This window comes from Prinia subflava, chromosome 1 (genome assembly GCF_021018805.1).
Source record: "Prinia subflava isolate CZ2003 ecotype Zambia chromosome 1, Cam_Psub_1.2, whole genome shotgun sequence".
Classification (NCBI taxonomy): Eukaryota; Metazoa; Chordata; class Aves; order Passeriformes; family Cisticolidae; genus Prinia; species Prinia subflava.
In genome coordinates, this window is record NC_086247.1 from 88340128 (window position 1) to 88358678 (window position 18551).

The 18551-nt window shown below is 41.9% G+C and overlaps 1 protein-coding gene across 15 annotated transcripts in view; it reads left to right on the forward strand.

Annotated features, from left to right (window-relative positions):
• The window catches only part of SYCP2L (synaptonemal complex protein 2 like), a 46400-nt gene that overhangs the window by 13823 nt on the left and 14026 nt on the right, over positions 1-18551 (forward strand). For 5 of the 15 annotated variants that reach the window (XM_063402280.1, XM_063402290.1, XM_063402269.1 and 2 more), the window contains exons 18-35: positions 772-820; positions 1924-1979; positions 2598-2652; positions 3224-3380; positions 4516-4562; positions 5172-5268; positions 5692-5783; positions 5943-6006; positions 7566-7697; positions 8406-8530; positions 9016-9110; positions 10454-10553; positions 10633-10691; positions 11159-11228; positions 12384-15525; positions 16657-16743; positions 18169-18273; positions 18392-18539. In XM_063402280.1, coding sequence (XP_063258350.1) covers positions 772-820; positions 1924-1979; positions 2598-2652; positions 3224-3380; positions 4516-4562; positions 5172-5268; positions 5692-5783; positions 5943-6006; positions 7566-7697; positions 8406-8530; positions 9016-9110; positions 10454-10553; positions 10633-10691; positions 11159-11228; positions 12384-12440 — 1255 coding nt within the window. In that variant the 3' untranslated portion in view covers positions 12441-15525; positions 16657-16743; positions 18169-18273; positions 18392-18539. The other 10 variants (XM_063402354.1, XM_063402364.1, XM_063402252.1 and 7 more) reach the window with 6 other exon arrangements.

Genomic DNA, 18551 nt, shown 5'->3' on the forward strand with positions numbered 1-18551 from the left:
GCTTCATGAAGTTTTTTGTTTTGTGTGTTTTAAGACAATTTGCAGCAAATACGGGTTTTAAAACAGGAGCAGCAATGTAGAAGTGGAGAACTTTTTAGCTTGGTCATTCTGCTCCCTCTAGTGTTTCGTCTGGAAACGAGCGTTTCCCTCCTTCGGGAAGTTATGGCCAGGATCTCAGTTCTTTAGCCTTCCCATACTTTCACTAGAAAAGTAAGATGTATTGTATGTTGAGCAATTGTTGTAGGATTTTTTGGAAATAGTAGAGATTTGGAGAAAGCCGTAAAGGCATAGTTAAGTTTAAATGTTGCAAGACATGAAAACAAGATCTACATATACACAGAGAAGAGATTAGAGAACAAATATTAAATACTAAGATTTCCAAAAGGGAATTAAAAGGATTTTTAAAAATTTTTCTGATTTTATATTTCCACTCATTACTTCTTCCTACCATGTACTATTTTGGGTGATGTGAGAACAACATCTCCTCTACATAAACAGGAATAGGTTAATTTCTACATTATGAATATTTCTTAAAATGGTTACTATTAAAAGAGTGAGAATCAAGACAGACAGCAATAAGACTAAGTAGAAAAGGAGTAAGTATTTCTTAGAAGCTTAGAAAACAGTACTTTAAGGATATAAGGTATCTGAGGAGAGGGAGCTCAGAAAGAAACCACGTTATCATCCCCCCATTCTTAATGAAATTCTATGGGGTGATGCTTCACTATTGTATGTCACTGCCGTATTTATGTCACTGCCGTTGTCTTGCAGGAAGCAACTCTACGACTTTGAAAACTCGGACTCCTCAAGTCATGAAAAGGTAAAGTTGAGACAGAAGCTCAGCACTAACAGAGTAGCGACTCAAAGCAGGGGACATAACTTGCTGCAGAAGTGCTGTAAAGATGGACACACTGTTATAGCAATTCAGACAACTGGGAATCTGAATTTTTTTTGGTTTTGTTTTCTCTCTGTGGTGGAAATGGAATTTTTTTTTGAGTGGTAAGAATGCTCATCACTACATGAATTTTTGTGGTGGGTAATGCGTGATAAAACCAATAGATATTTGAGCTGTTGCTTCAGTGAGGCCATGGGATGTCTCTGTGATTGAAGGCCAAGCTCTGTCTTTTACTGAATATCAAAAGCAGATGGCTGAGCATCTGCTTTGTTCTCCTAGGCCAAACAGAAGAGACTGAAATCCACTTCAAACTGTGCTTTGCAAGCTGGGAATCCCTGGTTCAAATCCAGTCCTCACAAAACTTTTGTTGGAAATTCTGCTTGACTTACATTTGCAGACTCTCAAAAAAAAAAAAAAAAAAAAAAAAAAAGGAATAAAAATTTATCGCTTTGAAACTTTGCCCAGTGTGACCTTTCCCAGGAAGCTGTGAACTTGATGGCTTCTATCAAGGTGGCTGTGCAGGACAAACCTTTTGGCATTCAGCCTCTTCCCTCGTGTGGGGGCTGTCACTGGCACTTGCTAATTGTGAGGCAATGAGTACTGAACGGAACGCACCAAATTTCTCTGTATTGTGAACCGGACATGGCCCGATCCCTGCTGCTGCCACTGGGTGTCAGCATGAATCCCTGCTCCATGGCACCCTGTCCCAGGGCTGTCCAGGGACCTGCACCGTACTCACAGTGCTGCTGCCAGAGCTGCTATTGATTCAAATGACATGTCTGGTGGTGTTGGTGCTTGAAATGAGCTTTATTCATAAACCAAGGAAAAGAGAAAGGGATTCTGATTAAGGCTCAAGTGTTTGTCTGTTATAATTTATGACACTGTTTCAATCAACAAATCCATTCCATTCAAAAGTGGAGTTTCCAAGTGGGACTTGTAAACCATTTGCCTTCTGAATTCTGATATATTTTTAATATGTGGAGTATTTTATGGAGCAACTGGACTTTAAGACAACTCTCTGTTTTCAGGTTGCTGAAGCCAAAGAAAAGATTTTTGCCCGGAAAATTTCTCCACAAGTTCAGAGGTACAGGTTTATACATTCAGTGTTTATGAACCTTTTGCTATGTGAGTAAGAGTTCCTAGCTTTCGTTAATATCTTTTAAGTTAGGATCCAAAAGGCTGTGTAATTTTTCTAACCCAGTAGTTCCTTGCTTAGCTACCACACTATCTGCAGATGTTATTGATACTGATATTTAAATTAGTACCTGAGAGTATAAAGGTTACTGGAGAGAATAGTGACTCTTGCCAGCTTTGACAATAATAAAATTTTAACTCTTGAAATCATCCTTTCCTGACCATATGCAAAAATGACTGATTTAGTTTTTGAAAAAATGCTTAAATTCCCTGCCTTGCTTTGGCTGCCTTCCAGTCATAGCAAGCTTCCAGGGACTTGCCACCTCTACATATGCAGATTAATTTTTATTTTAAAAGCTGCTGATTTCTAAATATCCCTGAACCGCTACTTTCAAAATCCAGGCAAAGAAAAATTTGGCCACTGTATGCTCTTTAACAATTTGGTTCTTCTGCTGAACTCTTAAGGGGCCTCCTGACACTTCTGTTGGTCTGTGCCCGTTCTGCAGTGCTGTGGTGTGTCATTGATGTGTTTTGCCACTCGAATTTGGGTCTTTGTGTTACTTGGCAGGACCTATGAAACAAGAAGCAAGAACAAGGAATCAAACAGTCTTGGGAGAAGGCAGGTAGGCATAGGTTGTCTATGCTTTTGCATCCCTAGAGCCTTTGATTGTCGCCTATTTGAATGCTGCGTATTTCTACCTGTACAAATCTGTTGCGCCCATAAAGAAGCTGAAGTTTAAGGTCTACCCAGTGCAGAGGTGGAGGAATGTGGTTCTGGTAGCCTCTGAATACTCTTTCTGTCATTCTGAAAGCGGTGCTCAGGATGCACCATCACTGCCAGACCAGCTAGTGAATTGCCTGTGTTACCTGCTCCCCCCTGATTTGCTGCTGGATGCAGCTCAGACATACTGAGCCTTTCCTCCTTGCATGACTGCTTTTATTTTCAGGCACAGGAGAGAGGGAGAGATGAGGAAAGAGGATACTCTAAAAAAAAAACCCATGTTGGCAAAAGACAAGCATCTGCCTCTTGGTGTTTTTATACAGCTGTTTCAATAGCTGGCTGTGGCTGTTTTGGCGGATTTCACAGCCTTACACGTTGTACTGTGGGGAAGAAGAAATGGGATAACTTGGTAGCAGCTGAAAATGGAATGGCTGAGGGGCTTCTGAGTGAGCAGGACTTAATTGTGTCTGTAGTCTAGTTACAGGAAACATCTTTTCTCTGAAAGCAACAATGAGAATACAAGCCCTGGTCAGAGTGAGAAAAGCTGGATCCTTGACTCTCAGATACAGTTGATGCCCAAATCTGTTGACTATACCCGAAAAAGACGCAGGGTGAGAAGTCAATTAAAAGGTAAGCTTAGTCCCCTACAAACACTTAGCAATGCATGATGTAGAACTGCACTGCAGAAAACTAAATGCCAATGATGGTTTTGGAAGAGGAGAGTTTGGCCAAATCCTGTCTCTCCTGAGCGGGAGAGAGCAGGCTTGAAGTCAGCAGCAAGGGGTGCCCCATAGAGGAGATGCATTTGCATTGCACACCCTTGTGCTTGAACTGGGCTCCTGTCTCCTTCCCAAACTGGGGTGGAAATCTGGCACCTAAACAAGCTGTGTGGGTGCAGCCCTCTGTGTGATGATGCTGAAGGGCCCGTGGGTCCTGAGCTGGTGGCTGTGTCGGTGCTTTTGACCACATTAGGAGGAAGATCTCTCTGAAGCTAACTCACCTCCGCCCTACAGCTTTCCCCTCCTCATCCCCCCAGAAACATCATTGACTTGGCAAGTAAGCCTTGAAAAACCTCACAGGTTTTTGACCATTCTGCTCCCCTGTTTATGCAGTAAGAAGCCAGTTGTCCTCCGAGTGTCAGATGTGATTATCTCTGACAGTATTCTCTGCTCGGGCTTGACCAACAGCAGACCTCCCCTGCAGCCATGCTCCAAGGCTGTCTGCTGCTGTGACCACCAAATGGAAACCAAACTGTCCTGACTTAGATGGAATGGTTCTCCCTTACTCAGGGAGAAATGATGTTTGCTCAGGTAGCTGTCAGATTCTGTATGGATGAAAAAGCAAAAGAAAGTTTAGCTTCAAATTATTCTTTATACTGGGTTTCCAGGGCAGTTCCTCTCACTCCAGTGTCAGCCCATGTCTTGCCTGGGACTTGGGAACTGTCAGACAAGATGCTGAGCCTTGGGTGGGTTTTTTGGTTTGGTTTGTTTTTGTGGGGTTTTTTTTTTTTGATGGAGGGTTTGTTTGTTGGGTTTTTTATGTTTTTGGCTACTCCAAATGCAGTGAGTTGTGTATGCTTGTATCATTTTATCTTTGTTAGAGAAAGGTGTTTTTCTTTTAAATTTAATGGATGTGTTGTGAAGCTTTACCTTGTAAATATCTAGAAAACCAAAACTGAAAAGGTTTGCATTGTGGCTAACTCAGTTAACTGGGTAAAGTACACACTTTGCATTGCCAGTAACCAGGGAAGCTTTTCTTCTTGCAGTGCTTCCAGTATCTTCTGCAAGTAGTGGCAGCGACTACGAGTCAAAGGTAGGAAGGTGTCATACTTTAGTGCCTCAGATTTAAAAACTTCACGGATGTAAAATGTGTACTAATGAGCGAGAATTAGATAAACTGGTGTTATTTTAATTCTCAGATATTCTGATGCAGAGATTTGTCTGCTAAGTGCTGTTGAGACTGTATTGGTCTAATAGAGGAGACCTTAGGAAAACATGGTAAACTTCATATTAAATGCTGCATATCAGATATCTCTGTGTGTATATATGTGTATATACATATTTGAAATACAGAAAGTCTGGGGAAAAAATCTCTTGAACTAATAGTCACACTAAAAACTTTTATTTTCCCCTGGAAAACTTTTCTTTCTTGACTACAATGATTCTATTTTGCTTATGAACAACATCAACAAATGTACATCTCCAGTGCCTAAAGGGACAATTCTTGCATGCATTGAACTTCAGGCCACAGGTCTCCTTTGGTGCTGGATAGAGCCATCAGTATGTTAGACATATTTTAAGTATATATCTACTCTTAGTGTATTTAAAAAACAATTGTCCAAAAATCTCCCTCCAAAACAACACCCCCAACCCCAACTTCTGTAGTAATGTTAAATAATGCTTAGATTTTGTTTTGTTTTAGGAGGCAGAATCAAGGCAAAGACGTCAAAAGGTGACACTAAGGGAAAAAAGCACATTTAACTCCAAGGGAGATGATTTACCCACAGTGGATCTTGCTGGTATTTTTTTTTTTTTAAATCTTCAGAGTATTAGAAGGGTTTTGATATGTGTGGGTCTATACTTTTTGGTTGAGTTTTTTTGGTGGTGGGTTTTTCTTTTTGATTTTGCCACTTTTCCTATAGATTTTTTCCATAAGTATTCACCTTGTGGTATTTTTTTGTAATGGCTGTGAGGGGTAGATACTGTCTATGTAGATAGTCTCTTGTACAAGAAGGTAAGCTGGTGCTATTGAGAGGTAAAGGAATGAACATAAACCACCAAGAAAACAGACTGAGTTTGAGCCACCACCTCTTCTCTGTGTGATGAGATAAAGGATAGGGTAGAGACCTTGGGGTTTATTTTTTGTGTCATTAAATTGAGGTTTCCAGTCAATGCAGGATTCAAACTCTGCCACCTGTGTAATTTATTAATCTCTCACACAGACGGAACTCTCTCAGAGGAGCTTGGAGGGAGTCCACTGCTACTCAGTGTGTCTGCCAGCAGCGTTTCCAGCACCGAGGAGAAGGCCACACAGGTGCAGAATGCAGTGCTTAGCCTCCTTCCAGTCTGCTGTCAGGCTACCTCCGCCTGGAACCAGTGTGTTGTACCCCTTTGCTTCCCATAACAAGACAAGTCCCTGGCAGCTTTTCTGCAGGGTGGATACCTTCTTATTTTGTTTTCTTTCTCTCCTTAGAAGTTTCATGGTACACAAGGGAAATCATCAAGAGAGGAAGAAAGTACCAAGCGGAAGGACTCGGGTTTGTTACTTTGATAACATGGAGGAGTTGGTTAAAAGCAGAAAGAAGCGGTGCCAAAGCTGTTATTTTCTTTCAAAGACAAATTAACACTGACTTTTTTTGACTTTACTTTTTTTTTTCCTAAATTCTGTTTCTCTGTTTTGTATATCATGACAGACTGTGGCAAAATGTTTTTACATACATTCCTGAATTCATTGCTGACTCTTAAAACCTTTCCTTGATTATAGGGGGACTTGTAGTGTAGGTGGGAATTTACAAGCTAATAATCTAAGAGACACACAAAAGATAATTTTTAATGTTTTGAAAGTGGAATGCAAGTTCAGTTTAAACAGAACAAGCATCCCTTCAAGTTGTTGATTTTTCTTTATACCTAAGAACATAAATGTAAACCACTGCTATATGAATTTGTTAAATAGGGACTTGGATAATGCTTATTACTGCTGTAGCTTTTTTGATAGGTAAGTGGCACTTCAGGATCTTTTTTCTAAATGAAACTGAACTTTCATAAACTAACTCAAAAGTGCAACCCAGTCTCTTTGTGGTTGGAAACAACTGAACTTCAAGCAAGTCAAGCAGAAATGAGGTTGTTTTTATCCTCTGAATTCTCAGGACTGATGTAGCTCTGAGTTACTGTTGTGACTATGAAATCAGTCACTGAAGTTTGGGTCTTGGACAAAAGCATCCCTTTTCTCATGAGCTGGTTCTCTTTGTGTTCCCAGTATATCTTTTATGTGTTCACCATTTTCTGAATACACTTTCACTGCAGTAACATAACTTTAATTTTTGGGGAAATAGGTGTTGCAGACTTCATTTTTATCACTGTTTGCTGTACAGCCTTACAATTGGAGAAGAATTGTTGTCATGCAAAGCCACAAGCAGGGTTATGCTCAGAAATTTCAGGTGTGGTCTCTGGCTGCATTTGAACTATCTCTGTGAACCCTAAATCTACTCCAAGGTGCTTCCCTTGGTCAGACTTGTTCCCTTGTCCCCCTTGTTCGGGGCCCCACCACCTTCCATTCTGCCCTCTGGAGACTCCAGGGAGATGATTTGTCGAACAGTCAACCTGCTCAGTTCAGAAAAAAATTGCACAGTGAGACAAAAGGGTGAGGGTCTAGTTTGTTTCTTTGGGTTTTAGAACAATTTCCCTAAAGTAGAGACTGCAGCTTTGATTTGTATTGGTTCAATTTTCTTTTCAAAAATTTTCTTCGTAAGCAGTTTGAGAAATTGGGTTGGAAAAGGGAATGGGAAGAAGCTGCACACCAGAGGTTTTGATGGTTAGAGCAGCAGGCCAAGAAGGGAAATTACCTTTAAGATGGAGATATGGAAGATTTCTAAATTCCTGTGTAACACTAGGTAGGGTAGCTCCCTGCTTTTGCAAGGCAAGACGCTTGCAGGTGAAGCCTTATCCTGCCCTGTGTGATGCCAGACCATAAAATGAGGCTGCCTCCTTTTCTGAAGCATTGCTAATTCCAGTGGTGGTTGCTCCTTGAGCAGGCACTGTCATGTACCTCATACAAAAGAACAGATTTCTTCTGAAACATCTTCTCTTTCCTTTCTAGATATACTGAGTGGCACTATCATTAAAAAGCCTAAATTTTCTAGTTTGGAGAAAAATCACTTGCCCTCTGAGATTAACCATATACCAAAGAAAATTTCTGATTCAGTAGAAGAGGAAGTGGAGATACAGAAAGGTAAAATCCAGTTGGTAACTAAGGTGAAGTGCTTAAATGCTTTTAGCTTTTCTTTTCTTGTGATAGAAACCACAGTCATATGGAAGCTTGAAGAGATGTACGTGTAGAGAGGCCAACTTTTCCAAAAGTCAAAATTAGCAGGAGGTATTGCACTGCCAATGACAGTGGGTACTGTGTATGTAGAGGTGTGAATTAAGGGAATTTGAGTTCCACTTGGTTGGCTGCTCCATGACATCCACACTTTCTAGTCCACCTGAGCAGTGGTTTTCCAGAGCAGTTAAGAAACAATCAAGCACAGGACCTGAAAAAAACCCATGCAGGTAATAGACAAAGTAACTGCAAAATACTGATAGGTCTGAGCATGACAGGATCAGGCTTTCCCTGTAATACGTAAGTAGAAGACAGGAAACAGTGGTGGCCTGACTATTTTTCACTTTTATTCTGTGCATTTGCCTCAGTATCTGTAAATAGCTTTTCATATTGCCCTGTTGTGCTTATCCTTCCCTGCTGCTCTCTAACAAGTATTTCTCTGGGGATTTTTGAGCCAGTTTCCCTCTTTCTTGTGAGCTCTAGAAGAACAAGCCCCAAATTCCAGCTCTGTGGCAGAAGTTGTTGCTCACATGAATGACAATACCTTCAGTAGCAGGAAGGTTGATATTCCAGGAAGTCTTCCAGCATGGGGGTAACTGGGCATGTGCTTCCTCCTAGGTCAGGAAATGGATGACAGCCTAGATGATGTGTTTTTTTCCAAGATGCTCCATGAAGACTTGAGTGACTCAGGAGTGATTTTTGCCTTTGAAAGCTTTATTGGTCAGCTGAAGAAATTGTTCTGGGTAATGTGAGCTCTTTCAACATGTATGGCAATTGATCGTGTTATGTGAAATTACCTTTTTATCTCAGGGAGAGCTGGTGCAAATATCCCATCTTTAGATTGTGTTCAAGAGTGGGACTTTGGCAGCAGAGTCTGTTAGTCTGGAGCTCTTAGAAGAAGATTCTACAGAACTTTTATATTCTGAGAAGCATTACAGGGAAGGCATAAAGGAAATTTTAATTAGGTTGTTCCTAACACAACTCTGCCCTGGAGTCCCATGTGTTACATGGAGGCTTGTTGTTGTAACTACTGTGACTGAGTTAAATCAGATCGTATCTGCAGCACCGATGTGTCTCATCTTACTGCAGATTAAATTTAAGATGGTTTCTGCTAAGGTGAATGGAAACCTGCAGAGAAACTCGTTTTCCAGGGAAAGATTTTGCAAGCTAGACTTCTAGGTTTTGGCTTGGGCCATTGCCTGTCCCTAACTGTGCATCCCATGACTAGTCCCGGTACAAAAGGATTGAGATCAACACACAGGATGCCCTGAGATCCTCAGAGAAGAACTTGTCTGCCCTGCTGAACCAAATACACATGTGTAGGTAAGTGTTCTGGTGCTGGCTGAAAACAACTTCAATTTTGTGTCAATTTTGGTTGATAGGGAAAGATAACCTGACACTTGGTTATTGTGCTTATGGTTTGTGTGGCAAAATAGCATTTAAAAAATTAATTTTTTTTTAATTTGCTTTTATGCGAGAAGAGTTTCAGAAGTATAACTCCTGTGATTGATCCTAATTTTCCTGTAGGAGGAGAGGATGGGTTAATTAACTCAAGCAAAGCCAGCTTTGCGGAGTTACAAGCAGTTGATGGAGCAGTCCTTGGACTCTCTTCTGGTTGTCGTCAACTTAGTAGCTACTATTTCTAAATCTTTCAGGAAAGAAGCTAGGCTGTGACTTGCTTAATGAAGTGGAGGAGAAGAAAAGGGATCTCTCAGATCCTGAATTTCTTACATTGCAGCTAGATTAAAAAATCCATTCTAATATTTATGGATTTGGTGTAAGTGAGGCACTTATACCATACTTGTAAGTCTATTAGGCCTCTATCTATTGCACATTCAGTTTTTAGCATTTAGGTCAAGTGTAGTATGAAATAAGTCTTTAAAGGGAAAAATCCTTGGTATCAATGGGACTTCTATGAGCAGGATTTGTTGTCATTAAGGTACATGGAGAAATTTGGGTTTCAAAAGAAAAAAATGGGATGTTTTGTGGTGGAAGATATGTGTAGATGGCAGTGAGATGCTTCAATGCTTGGTTGCCAAGTAAGTAATTTGGATCTAGCCAGGTTCACAGGATAGTGGATGCAGGGCTGTGCCAGATTTTTTCCTACCTCAGTGCAGCTGAGAATGGCACAGCTGGGAATGCAGCTCAATGCACTTGGCAAACCCAGGTCAATGAGGATGTTGCAAGCGCAGCCTTTTTAAGGTTTAGAAATTGCTGGCATCTTGTGGCAACACTGTTTATATGCATCAAACCCATGACAGGAAAATCCATAGAGGCTGTTTGTGTCAAGACAGACTCAAAGAATGGTTTGGGTTGGAAGGGACCTTAAAGAAGTCTTCAGCACAGGAAATCTCTGCTGGCCTTCCTGGAGGCTGGGAGAGCATGCAGTGCAAGGGTTGCGCTGGGAATTCTTTTGTATGCTCTGTCCCAGTCCTCTGTTACTGGCTGCTACTTGGGACAGGCGATTGAGCCATATTTATCTGCAGTGTGAGTTTAGTGCAGCTATTCACGTGCTCTGAGACATGTCTGAGAACAAATCTGCCCTGTGTAGCTCAGCAGTGGAATTTTCTTCTGTCTCAAGGAAGGTTTGGTGCTGAAGGGGTGGTTGTCCACCTTGTGCAACTGTACATTGAAGTGGCAAAATTGTTTCTGCTCTCCATCACCAGGCTGACTAAATTTGATGCCTTCCAGAAGATTGTTGTTGAAGAGCTTGCTAACCTTGAGAAGGAAACGCAAATTCTGGCCGCCATGGAGAAGGAAGCGCTGGTGCGTACAGCTTCTTGTGTTCCAGCCCAAAAAGGTGCCCCTTCCCAGGTAACAGGAGTTTCTTTGGGGGTCTTTTTAGGATTTCTGGAATGGACAGCTGCTCAAACTGAATACTTTCTGTAGCCAGCAAAGGCAAAGGTACGTCTCTGCCAGCTGTCCTGCGTGCTCACAAATGTTCTGATGGTCACAGAGGGCATTGGTTAGGCTGGTGGTACCCTTGTTGATAGATGGGAGAGGATTCTAAACCTAGTATGGCATCTTCACTTGAAGTCCACTGATTGAGCTTTTGCAGCCTTGTGAGGGTTTTCAGTTGGAATTAGTGTAATGAGGGAACTCTGTATGGGAAGTTGTGCAGGAGAGGAACCTTGCACAGGAGAGCTGCACCAGGATCTGGAACAATGTACAACACACCCTCTCAACATGACTGTCTAGTGGTCAGAGGAGGTGGAAGGAGGTGATCATTTTCTGTATAAGAGATACTGTTGGCGTAAATCCTGAGCAAAAACCTGCTAGTCTCAGGTTTATTTTTGGTGGTAAATATATCTGTTCAAGCTTCATCAGTAAGTGCTTCATGAAGAAACCAGATAAGATCACTTTTCTTTCAGAATTGAATCTGTTGACTCAGCCCTGGGTGAAACAGCAAAGAGTTTTGCCAGCGCTGTCCAGAATACAACGGTAAGTGTGATACAAACGCAGCTCCCTGTGAATGGGAGACTGAGCTCTGGCCTGGCTGATTGGTGTTGGGAGTGAGAAAATGAAACTCAAGTCCTGGGAGGGGGAAGCCTTTGGTTGGCTGCTTTGCAGGGCTGGTTTTTTGTGAGACCTGATGCATGGAAAACATTAAAAAATATTTAACAAGGGGAAGAGATCAAATGGTACTTGCTTAGGGAAGAAGATACAGAGAAGGGCCATCAGGTAGTGATGTTTCTTCTGAGTGATGTTTCTCCTGAGTTCACAGTTTGGGGCAGTTTCTGTGTAGTTTTGTGACCCTCAAGGCATTTGCCCTTGGAGTTGTGCATTCATGACAACATTTGGCTAAGGGCTCTACAATCTAACAACACCTTGCATGCTTTCTCTCATCTGCTTTTTAGCCTTGATGTATCCAAGTTTGATTTTTAAAAAACAATCTTTTTTATTTAACTTACTTTCTGGTTAAATATTCTGTTGAGGTTCCTAAGCTCTCCATAATTACTATTCTATGTCCTTGTTTTAATTTGTAAACTAAGATGAATACTTTGCTAACTTTGATACAGTGCTTAGCTTCCATCTGGTTCACCCATCACATGGAGGTGTATTTTTGCTACTGCTGCTGTTCCAGGTCTATGTGCAGATCTGATGGCTTTGAGAGTTTAGCATTTCTGCAGTAAGACTGATGGATTGCTGTTGTGTGTGGGATGTGATGTGCCTGTACTTCACAGGGCTGAGAAAGCTCCCTGTGTTGAAGGAACAACTATGCCTGTGGTCACCACAGTGGACTGGGCCTGGGTTATTAGAAAAGATGCTGAAAATCCAGGACTTGTATATTTTAGCAGTTAAAGCTGGAATCCTGAGCCTTTCCAAAAGCAAAAGTTTCCATTATAGCATTGAGTTGTGGAGGGACACAGGTGCTCCTGAGTGAGGACACCTAAAGGGCAACAGAGCTGAGAAAGGAGCACTTGTGCCATGGGAGCTGCTCATCCTGCAGCACTTGTTCCAGAGTAGGTGCTTGAGAGTTAAGAGCTGAGTCTAAATTGTGCTTCCAGGACCTTTGCAGTTTCTCAACTTGTATGATTTCAATGTTTGTGTAAATTTTTGTGATGTTTTCTTACCTTTTTATTTTCTTCCCTGTAGTATGAAAACCCAGTGAAGGAGGAAGAAGAAAATGTGTTCATTGTTCCTTCTGACTAGCAAACCCCTGAATTCATTACTGCTCATGACATTTGAGCACTTTGTGTGCAGCATAGAGAAGATGGTTCTGTGAAGGATGTTTGTCTATTTTAAATGAAAAGAAAAGAGGAGGAAAAAGTATCATGTTGAGCCTTTTTTGGCCTAAAAACAATATAGTGCTAAGTGGTCCAGTTGTGACCTGTGTTGATAACAAGTTTTTCTGAAAAATTGCAAGATTGGATCCATCATACATGAAAGAAATTCAAAAAATGAACTAAAGATAATGATATAGCTGTCAAATTGATGGATATATTGGCTTACTTTGACTGTTCTGCTAACACCTTTATCAAATGTAAAAACCCTTAACAGTTGATTCAAAGTAAAAAGTTGTCTGCATAGGATAACAATCTCATTCTTTCTTTCAAATTGATACATTGTGAATGTCTGGAAAGGTACTCTGGATTCCTGTGTACCTTGCACAGGATATGTTAGGTATAGCCTCTCCTGTGTGCATTTAAGTGCGGGAGCTGCTGGCTTGGCGCCATTGCCACTCAATTCTGGATTGCAGAGTGAAAGCAGAAAGGGATCTGTAAGCCAGATGCCTGATGGCAACCTGGAGACTGCAGAGGGCGAGAAATCTGAAGAACTGAACAGAAAATGGCAAGTGAAGCAAGAGAAATTATTTTTGCAGCTAGTGATTTTTGGCTCCAAGGAGAGATCAGAATACAGTGACCAATTCTAGGATTAGACAAAATAGCATCACAGGTCTCTGGAAAGCAAGCAGCAGATAACCCATGCTATTTACTATTGTCCTCTGCTGTGACAGCATTCCCCAGAAGATAGTTGCTCTTGACAAGAGAGTGTGTTCTTGCAAAAACAGCCTTAGTGCTAATGCACCTTAATGAATTTGTGGAAACATGGCACATTTCCAGGCTTTGGGTTTCTATCTCTTTAACTTATAGAACCAACCTCAGATTGCTGTGTGGGTTAGAGTTGAAGGAATTCTTCCCTGCACAAAATGTACCTTCATAACAAAAACCCAAACCCTGCCAGGGTTTGTTTCATAACTGAAATAAGGCTGATGCTGTTCCTGCTTGAGAAGGTCACACAGGGTAGTACCAGCACAGAGAACAGCAAAAAGCTGCTGTTGCCATTGCTTTACCATTTTATGCTTATTCCTTTATCTTAAGTAGCCCTGACTAGGGTTGGCACGAGCTGAAGCCTGTTCATCCACATCAAGACACACTTGGTGCTTTCCCCTGGAGTGGTTTAAAAGAAAAGACCTCTTCAACCCTGCCCTTTCCAAAGGTTCAGATCTACTGGTCTATTCCCTCCTATTCCTAAGGCGAGGGGCTGGAATGCTGGTTTCACATCCACTGGCCTTGTGTTTGTTTCTTTGAGGCCCTAGTGACCTGGCTGCACTGCATCTTCCTGCGGCTCTTCAGTGCCCTTACAGCTCCTGTTTGATTCTAGGCTCTCAAAGCACTCAGCTGAAGCAGCCGTGACTTTTAGGAGATGAAGCTGTAACCTCTACAGCATAGCTGTGAGCAGCTATGCTTGAGTCTGGTAAAACCAGTTTTGCATCTCAGCAACAGAATTTTTGGGGTACTCTGGTCCTGCTGGTGTGGTGGTATACTCTGATGGCCCCAGCAATGACAACAACCAAAACAGGCTTTAAGATATCAGCCTCAATAATCTGATCCTATCACTCTCCTATTACCTGGATGTGCCAGGTCCTAAATTTGGGGCTTTTACTACCTGAGTTGTAACCCGAGGGTCTGGCTGTAGGAGTGTGATAAGGCTCAAACTGCCCTGTTGCTGCTTATTGTGATCCAGAGTTCACAGCGGTGAATGTAAAGGGATGCCTTGTGCTGTGTTGGTCCCACTCCTAAGTTCCAAGGTGAGCCTTCCAGCAATTCCCACAGAAATGCCTATATTCCATGGTTTTATTTCCCCAACCTGGCCCAACACGATGATGCAGCCTGGGCTATGCAAGGTGCTTGATGTGAAGCAGACCTAACAATGGAGATGAGCTGCCTGCACTGCTGCTGTTCCTGTTCACTGAGTTCTGCAAAGCCACAGGAACAGCTCTGAGAATTCGCACCCTCGGGGCACGTGCCATCTCCTGTGGGATGGGTGTTGGCCTGTTCAGCCTCGCTTATCTGCATCTCCAAGCAGTTTGCTGCCCAAAGGGAAGGTTTGAAATAGAAGGAGGATGAGATGGCATGTCTCTCTCTGGTTTAAGGTGTTGTTTTCTTTTTTTCAAACTATGACAGTAGCGCTCGGTATTCTTTTTTGTACTTAAGGTTTTTGATGGATTCACTGCTCTCTTCAGTGTAAGCTGCTAAGCATTTAAGCTTTGTCAGCATTGTGAAGTAGATGTGTAGAAACACTTGTTTTGCTACATTTCCTCCCCCTTCATGTGTGTTGGCAGAAGGCTCTCTTGGTGTCTCCTGTAACTGTAAAAAGTTAGGAATGCTTTTTATCAAAGTATCTGCTAGATAATTTACAGAGTGCATCAGTCTTATTTCTGCATCTCTTATTGTTGCATCTCTGCATAACCTATAACTACAAAACTTGCAAGGTGAGTGTTGAGCACTTCAGAGGGCATGGATAAAGGAAAAATCAGGGTTCCTTACTTGGTAAAAATTGCCATAATGTTGTATGCACCTACATTTAGTTTTAGCTATTTTATTGGAGAAGTCTGAACCCCAAAAGGCTGTTTTAATGATGGGTATGGGAGAGCACAAAGGGATGTCACACTGCTTAAATACCTTCTATCCCTGCACCCATCTATCCTGTCATATGAAACACTTTAGCTTTTGAGCAGCTCAGTGTGTTCCATCTTGATAACCTGTGAACTGCCTAAGGTGAAAATTTTGGACTTTACTAATGGCCTTTCCATCTGTAGGCAGTAGAAGTGTTTAGAAACAACATCTGGGACAGAAGGGACATTTTGTGACCTTGGACAGCCTATCTCATACCACTTCCTGCATTGCTGGGTCAATTAAACATGTTTGAGCTTGAAACCTCCTGAAGGTCTAAAGTCCATTTGGTTTCTGCAACAGATGTGTAACTGGGTTATCCTAAAGTTACTTTCTGGAAGGTAGGTAGCTGACCTTTACAGTTTTCCTTTGCCCTTCCCACTCCATGCTTTTTAAAGTGCTATTATTCCAGATATTTCTTTTATTTTCTTCCTTTCAGTGAAAATAGGTATAGCTCAATTTTCAACCTGTTAGGTTTCCTTGACACTTCTGAGCCAGAAAAACAAAGATGTAGGTGCTGAGGTGCAAAAACTATGTATCAATACCCAGAAAAAGAAATGGAAAGTATAAAAGTTCTGGTTAAGGACAATTGCTTTATGCATTTTAAGCTCTAAATAGGGTTTAATATTAAACTGACTACAACCCCTGCTCTTTATGCTGCGTCCCTTTCAGGGGATGATGCTGTGCCAAGTGCTTGTTTACCTGCATGTTCTGAGCCAGTGCAGTGGCCCATCCAAGGGCTTACAGCTAGCTCGTGTCAAGGCTGCCATAAAGCCAGAGAAAAGCATGTCCTTTGTGGCTGGAAATGGGCAGAGGAGCTGTGTGTTTACCCTGGCCTGGGGACAGCCCACCCTGCTCTCAGTAAGGTGTGCTGAGGTTGGCTGGAGCACACAGGGACAGGTCCTGCTTCTGCAGGCAGTAGAACTGTGTCTAAGAGAGTAATGCATGGGAAAATAGACATGTTTCTAGGAACAGCTGAGAGCTATTGTGTGTTTTCAATCTCAAAGAAATTTTATTTTTGAGATCTTGAGATTTAGTTTTGAGATTTTGATTTTTTCCATTGTCTCTCCCCTGTTTTCTACCATCACGTTTGAATTGAAAACTATCTGGTAATCAAACAAAGACTTGATGGGCAATTACAAGCTTTGAATAAACAAGTTACTTCAATATTACCTTTGTTCAAAAGCCTGTTTTTATAGGTAGAGGGGCAAAAGATTGCATGGCAGCTTTACACCAACACCAGTGAAGCTGTTGTATAAAGTTATGAAGATTATTTTTGAATCTGATGTGAATGCCCTAAAACGCTTCTGAAAAATCTGGAGAACAAAAGCAGCCTCAAGTAATCGGTTACCAGCCCAATGTCATGCCTTAAGGAGGAGTGGAGACAGCCTGATAGTAAAATTTGTTTATTTACAGTGTTATGTATTACAGGAAAATCAGTTTAAAAAGTCAATGCTTCTCTTTCTTCAAAGCTGCGGCATTTTGAAGATGTTAAGACATATCTGAAGAATTTTAAACATACCTGATTCCAGCCCTCCTGGCTGATCTGGATCTGCAAGGTCTGAGACCATCTCTGGTTTTTTTCCTTTTTTTTTTTTTTTTTTTTTTTTTTTTTTTTTTTTTTTTTTTCTTTTTCTTTTTTTTTTCCCCAGCCCTTTGAATTTCAAGTAAGGCATTTGTTTATTTCCTTTTCTTTTGAATGAGGTTTAAACAAAACAAAAGAAAATATCTAAGGGTTTGATTGCCATAGTAAACTTAAACACTTAGCACAGCTGACTCTTTCCACCTTGATAGTCAAATGCATGCTTTGCCATCAAAAGATTATGGACTCCACTCGGCCTAAAATCCATGCTGGGCCACACAACCCTTTTGTTGCCTGCCTTAGAGGAATGGGTCCAGCTCATTGCCTTGTTCACTGTCTTGTCAGCTCTTTCAAATTCCTCTGCCCTTATCCTGGCTTCCAGTATCAAGCTGATTTCTGCAGAGCTCTGAAGCTCTCCCTTTACTCAGGGCTGTGTAAAACACCCTCAGTCAACCCACTAATTTCTTACATCTTGGGATTTTAACAGTATCAATGAGAAATACCTGTAAAGGTTCTGGAAGGGACAGTGAGAAATAGTATATGCATGCAGTGCCAGGTTTTGTGAATGCAGGGTTCTTTGTTTTGTTTCTTTGTATATTTTCTTTTGGGTTGCTACTTTCCCCCCTTACTGAGCATTAAATAAAACAAAACACTGACTTTCAATAAGTGAGGTTTCATGACCAACTTCATGAAGAGGAGAGCAAATGTAAATATGCACCAGTTAGATCTGGGTTGGTGTGGTGATGTAAAAGTGTTTGAATAGTGCAGTTATTTTGGTATTCTGCTGCAGGATGATGTAGTTCAGCAGTCAGACTGCTAACAGGTACTGTGCTTCTGCTGTAGCATTTCGGGAATTTTAGTTTTCTGTTGGAGCAGAAAAGTTTTGTCCTCATTGCAGTGGAGCTGGAACTGGCTGGAGAACAGAGGGCATTCAATGGGACCTTCAAGCAGAACCCTGACACAAAGCACCCTTCTTCATGCCATTTTCTCTTCTTGCTTTTGCTGGACAACGCCATCTGTTCTTCCTCCCTCACTGTACCACTTCCTCAGCCCCTTTCCTTCCTATCCATGAGCCCTCGTGGCTGTGGTCTTGCAGGCTGCTCCTGGTGAGGCTGGCTGCCCTGTGTCCACACTGTTCCCTGGGACAAACCTTCCTCCTGCCTTTATGCTTGCAATCTCCAGGAGCCTTTGATGGCAGATCATCTAAAAGGGGGGAGTATCTGGAGGGGATAACTGACCCTCTTGAGGTGGAGAAGAACTGGACAGCAGGATTTGGGACAGCCTATGGACCCTCTGAGGCTGCTTTGGGCCCTTTGTGGTGGCTGGGTGTGTGTTTTGTCCTCCTTCTGTCCTGGGACACTCTGCAAGGTGACAGGAGTGAGAGGACATGTTTCCTTTACAGAACTGCTTCAGTCCAAGGGACTAGCTGGGATGGAGTGACTCCAAAAGTTGTTTTGGTCAACGCAATTTTATACATGAGAATGGAAGAGATCAGAACTACTTCATGGTGAGGAAAAAAGTCTGTGTCTATTTTTAGTGGAGGAAATTAGGTGGGCTGAATGAGAAAAGGGTGAGGGCAGGCCCATAAAGTTAACCCTGGGTATTTGTCATTTCCAACCATTTAGGTGGGAGTAAATGCAGTGAACTGAACGAACAAGTTGATGATGGACTGTTGGAAGAAAAACACCCTAATAACTGCAGACATCTCCTTGTTTCCTCTCCAGAGGATTGTGCCTTGTCTCCATCTGTTTCTCCAGCCAGAGACCAGTCTGAGTAAGGTCCACC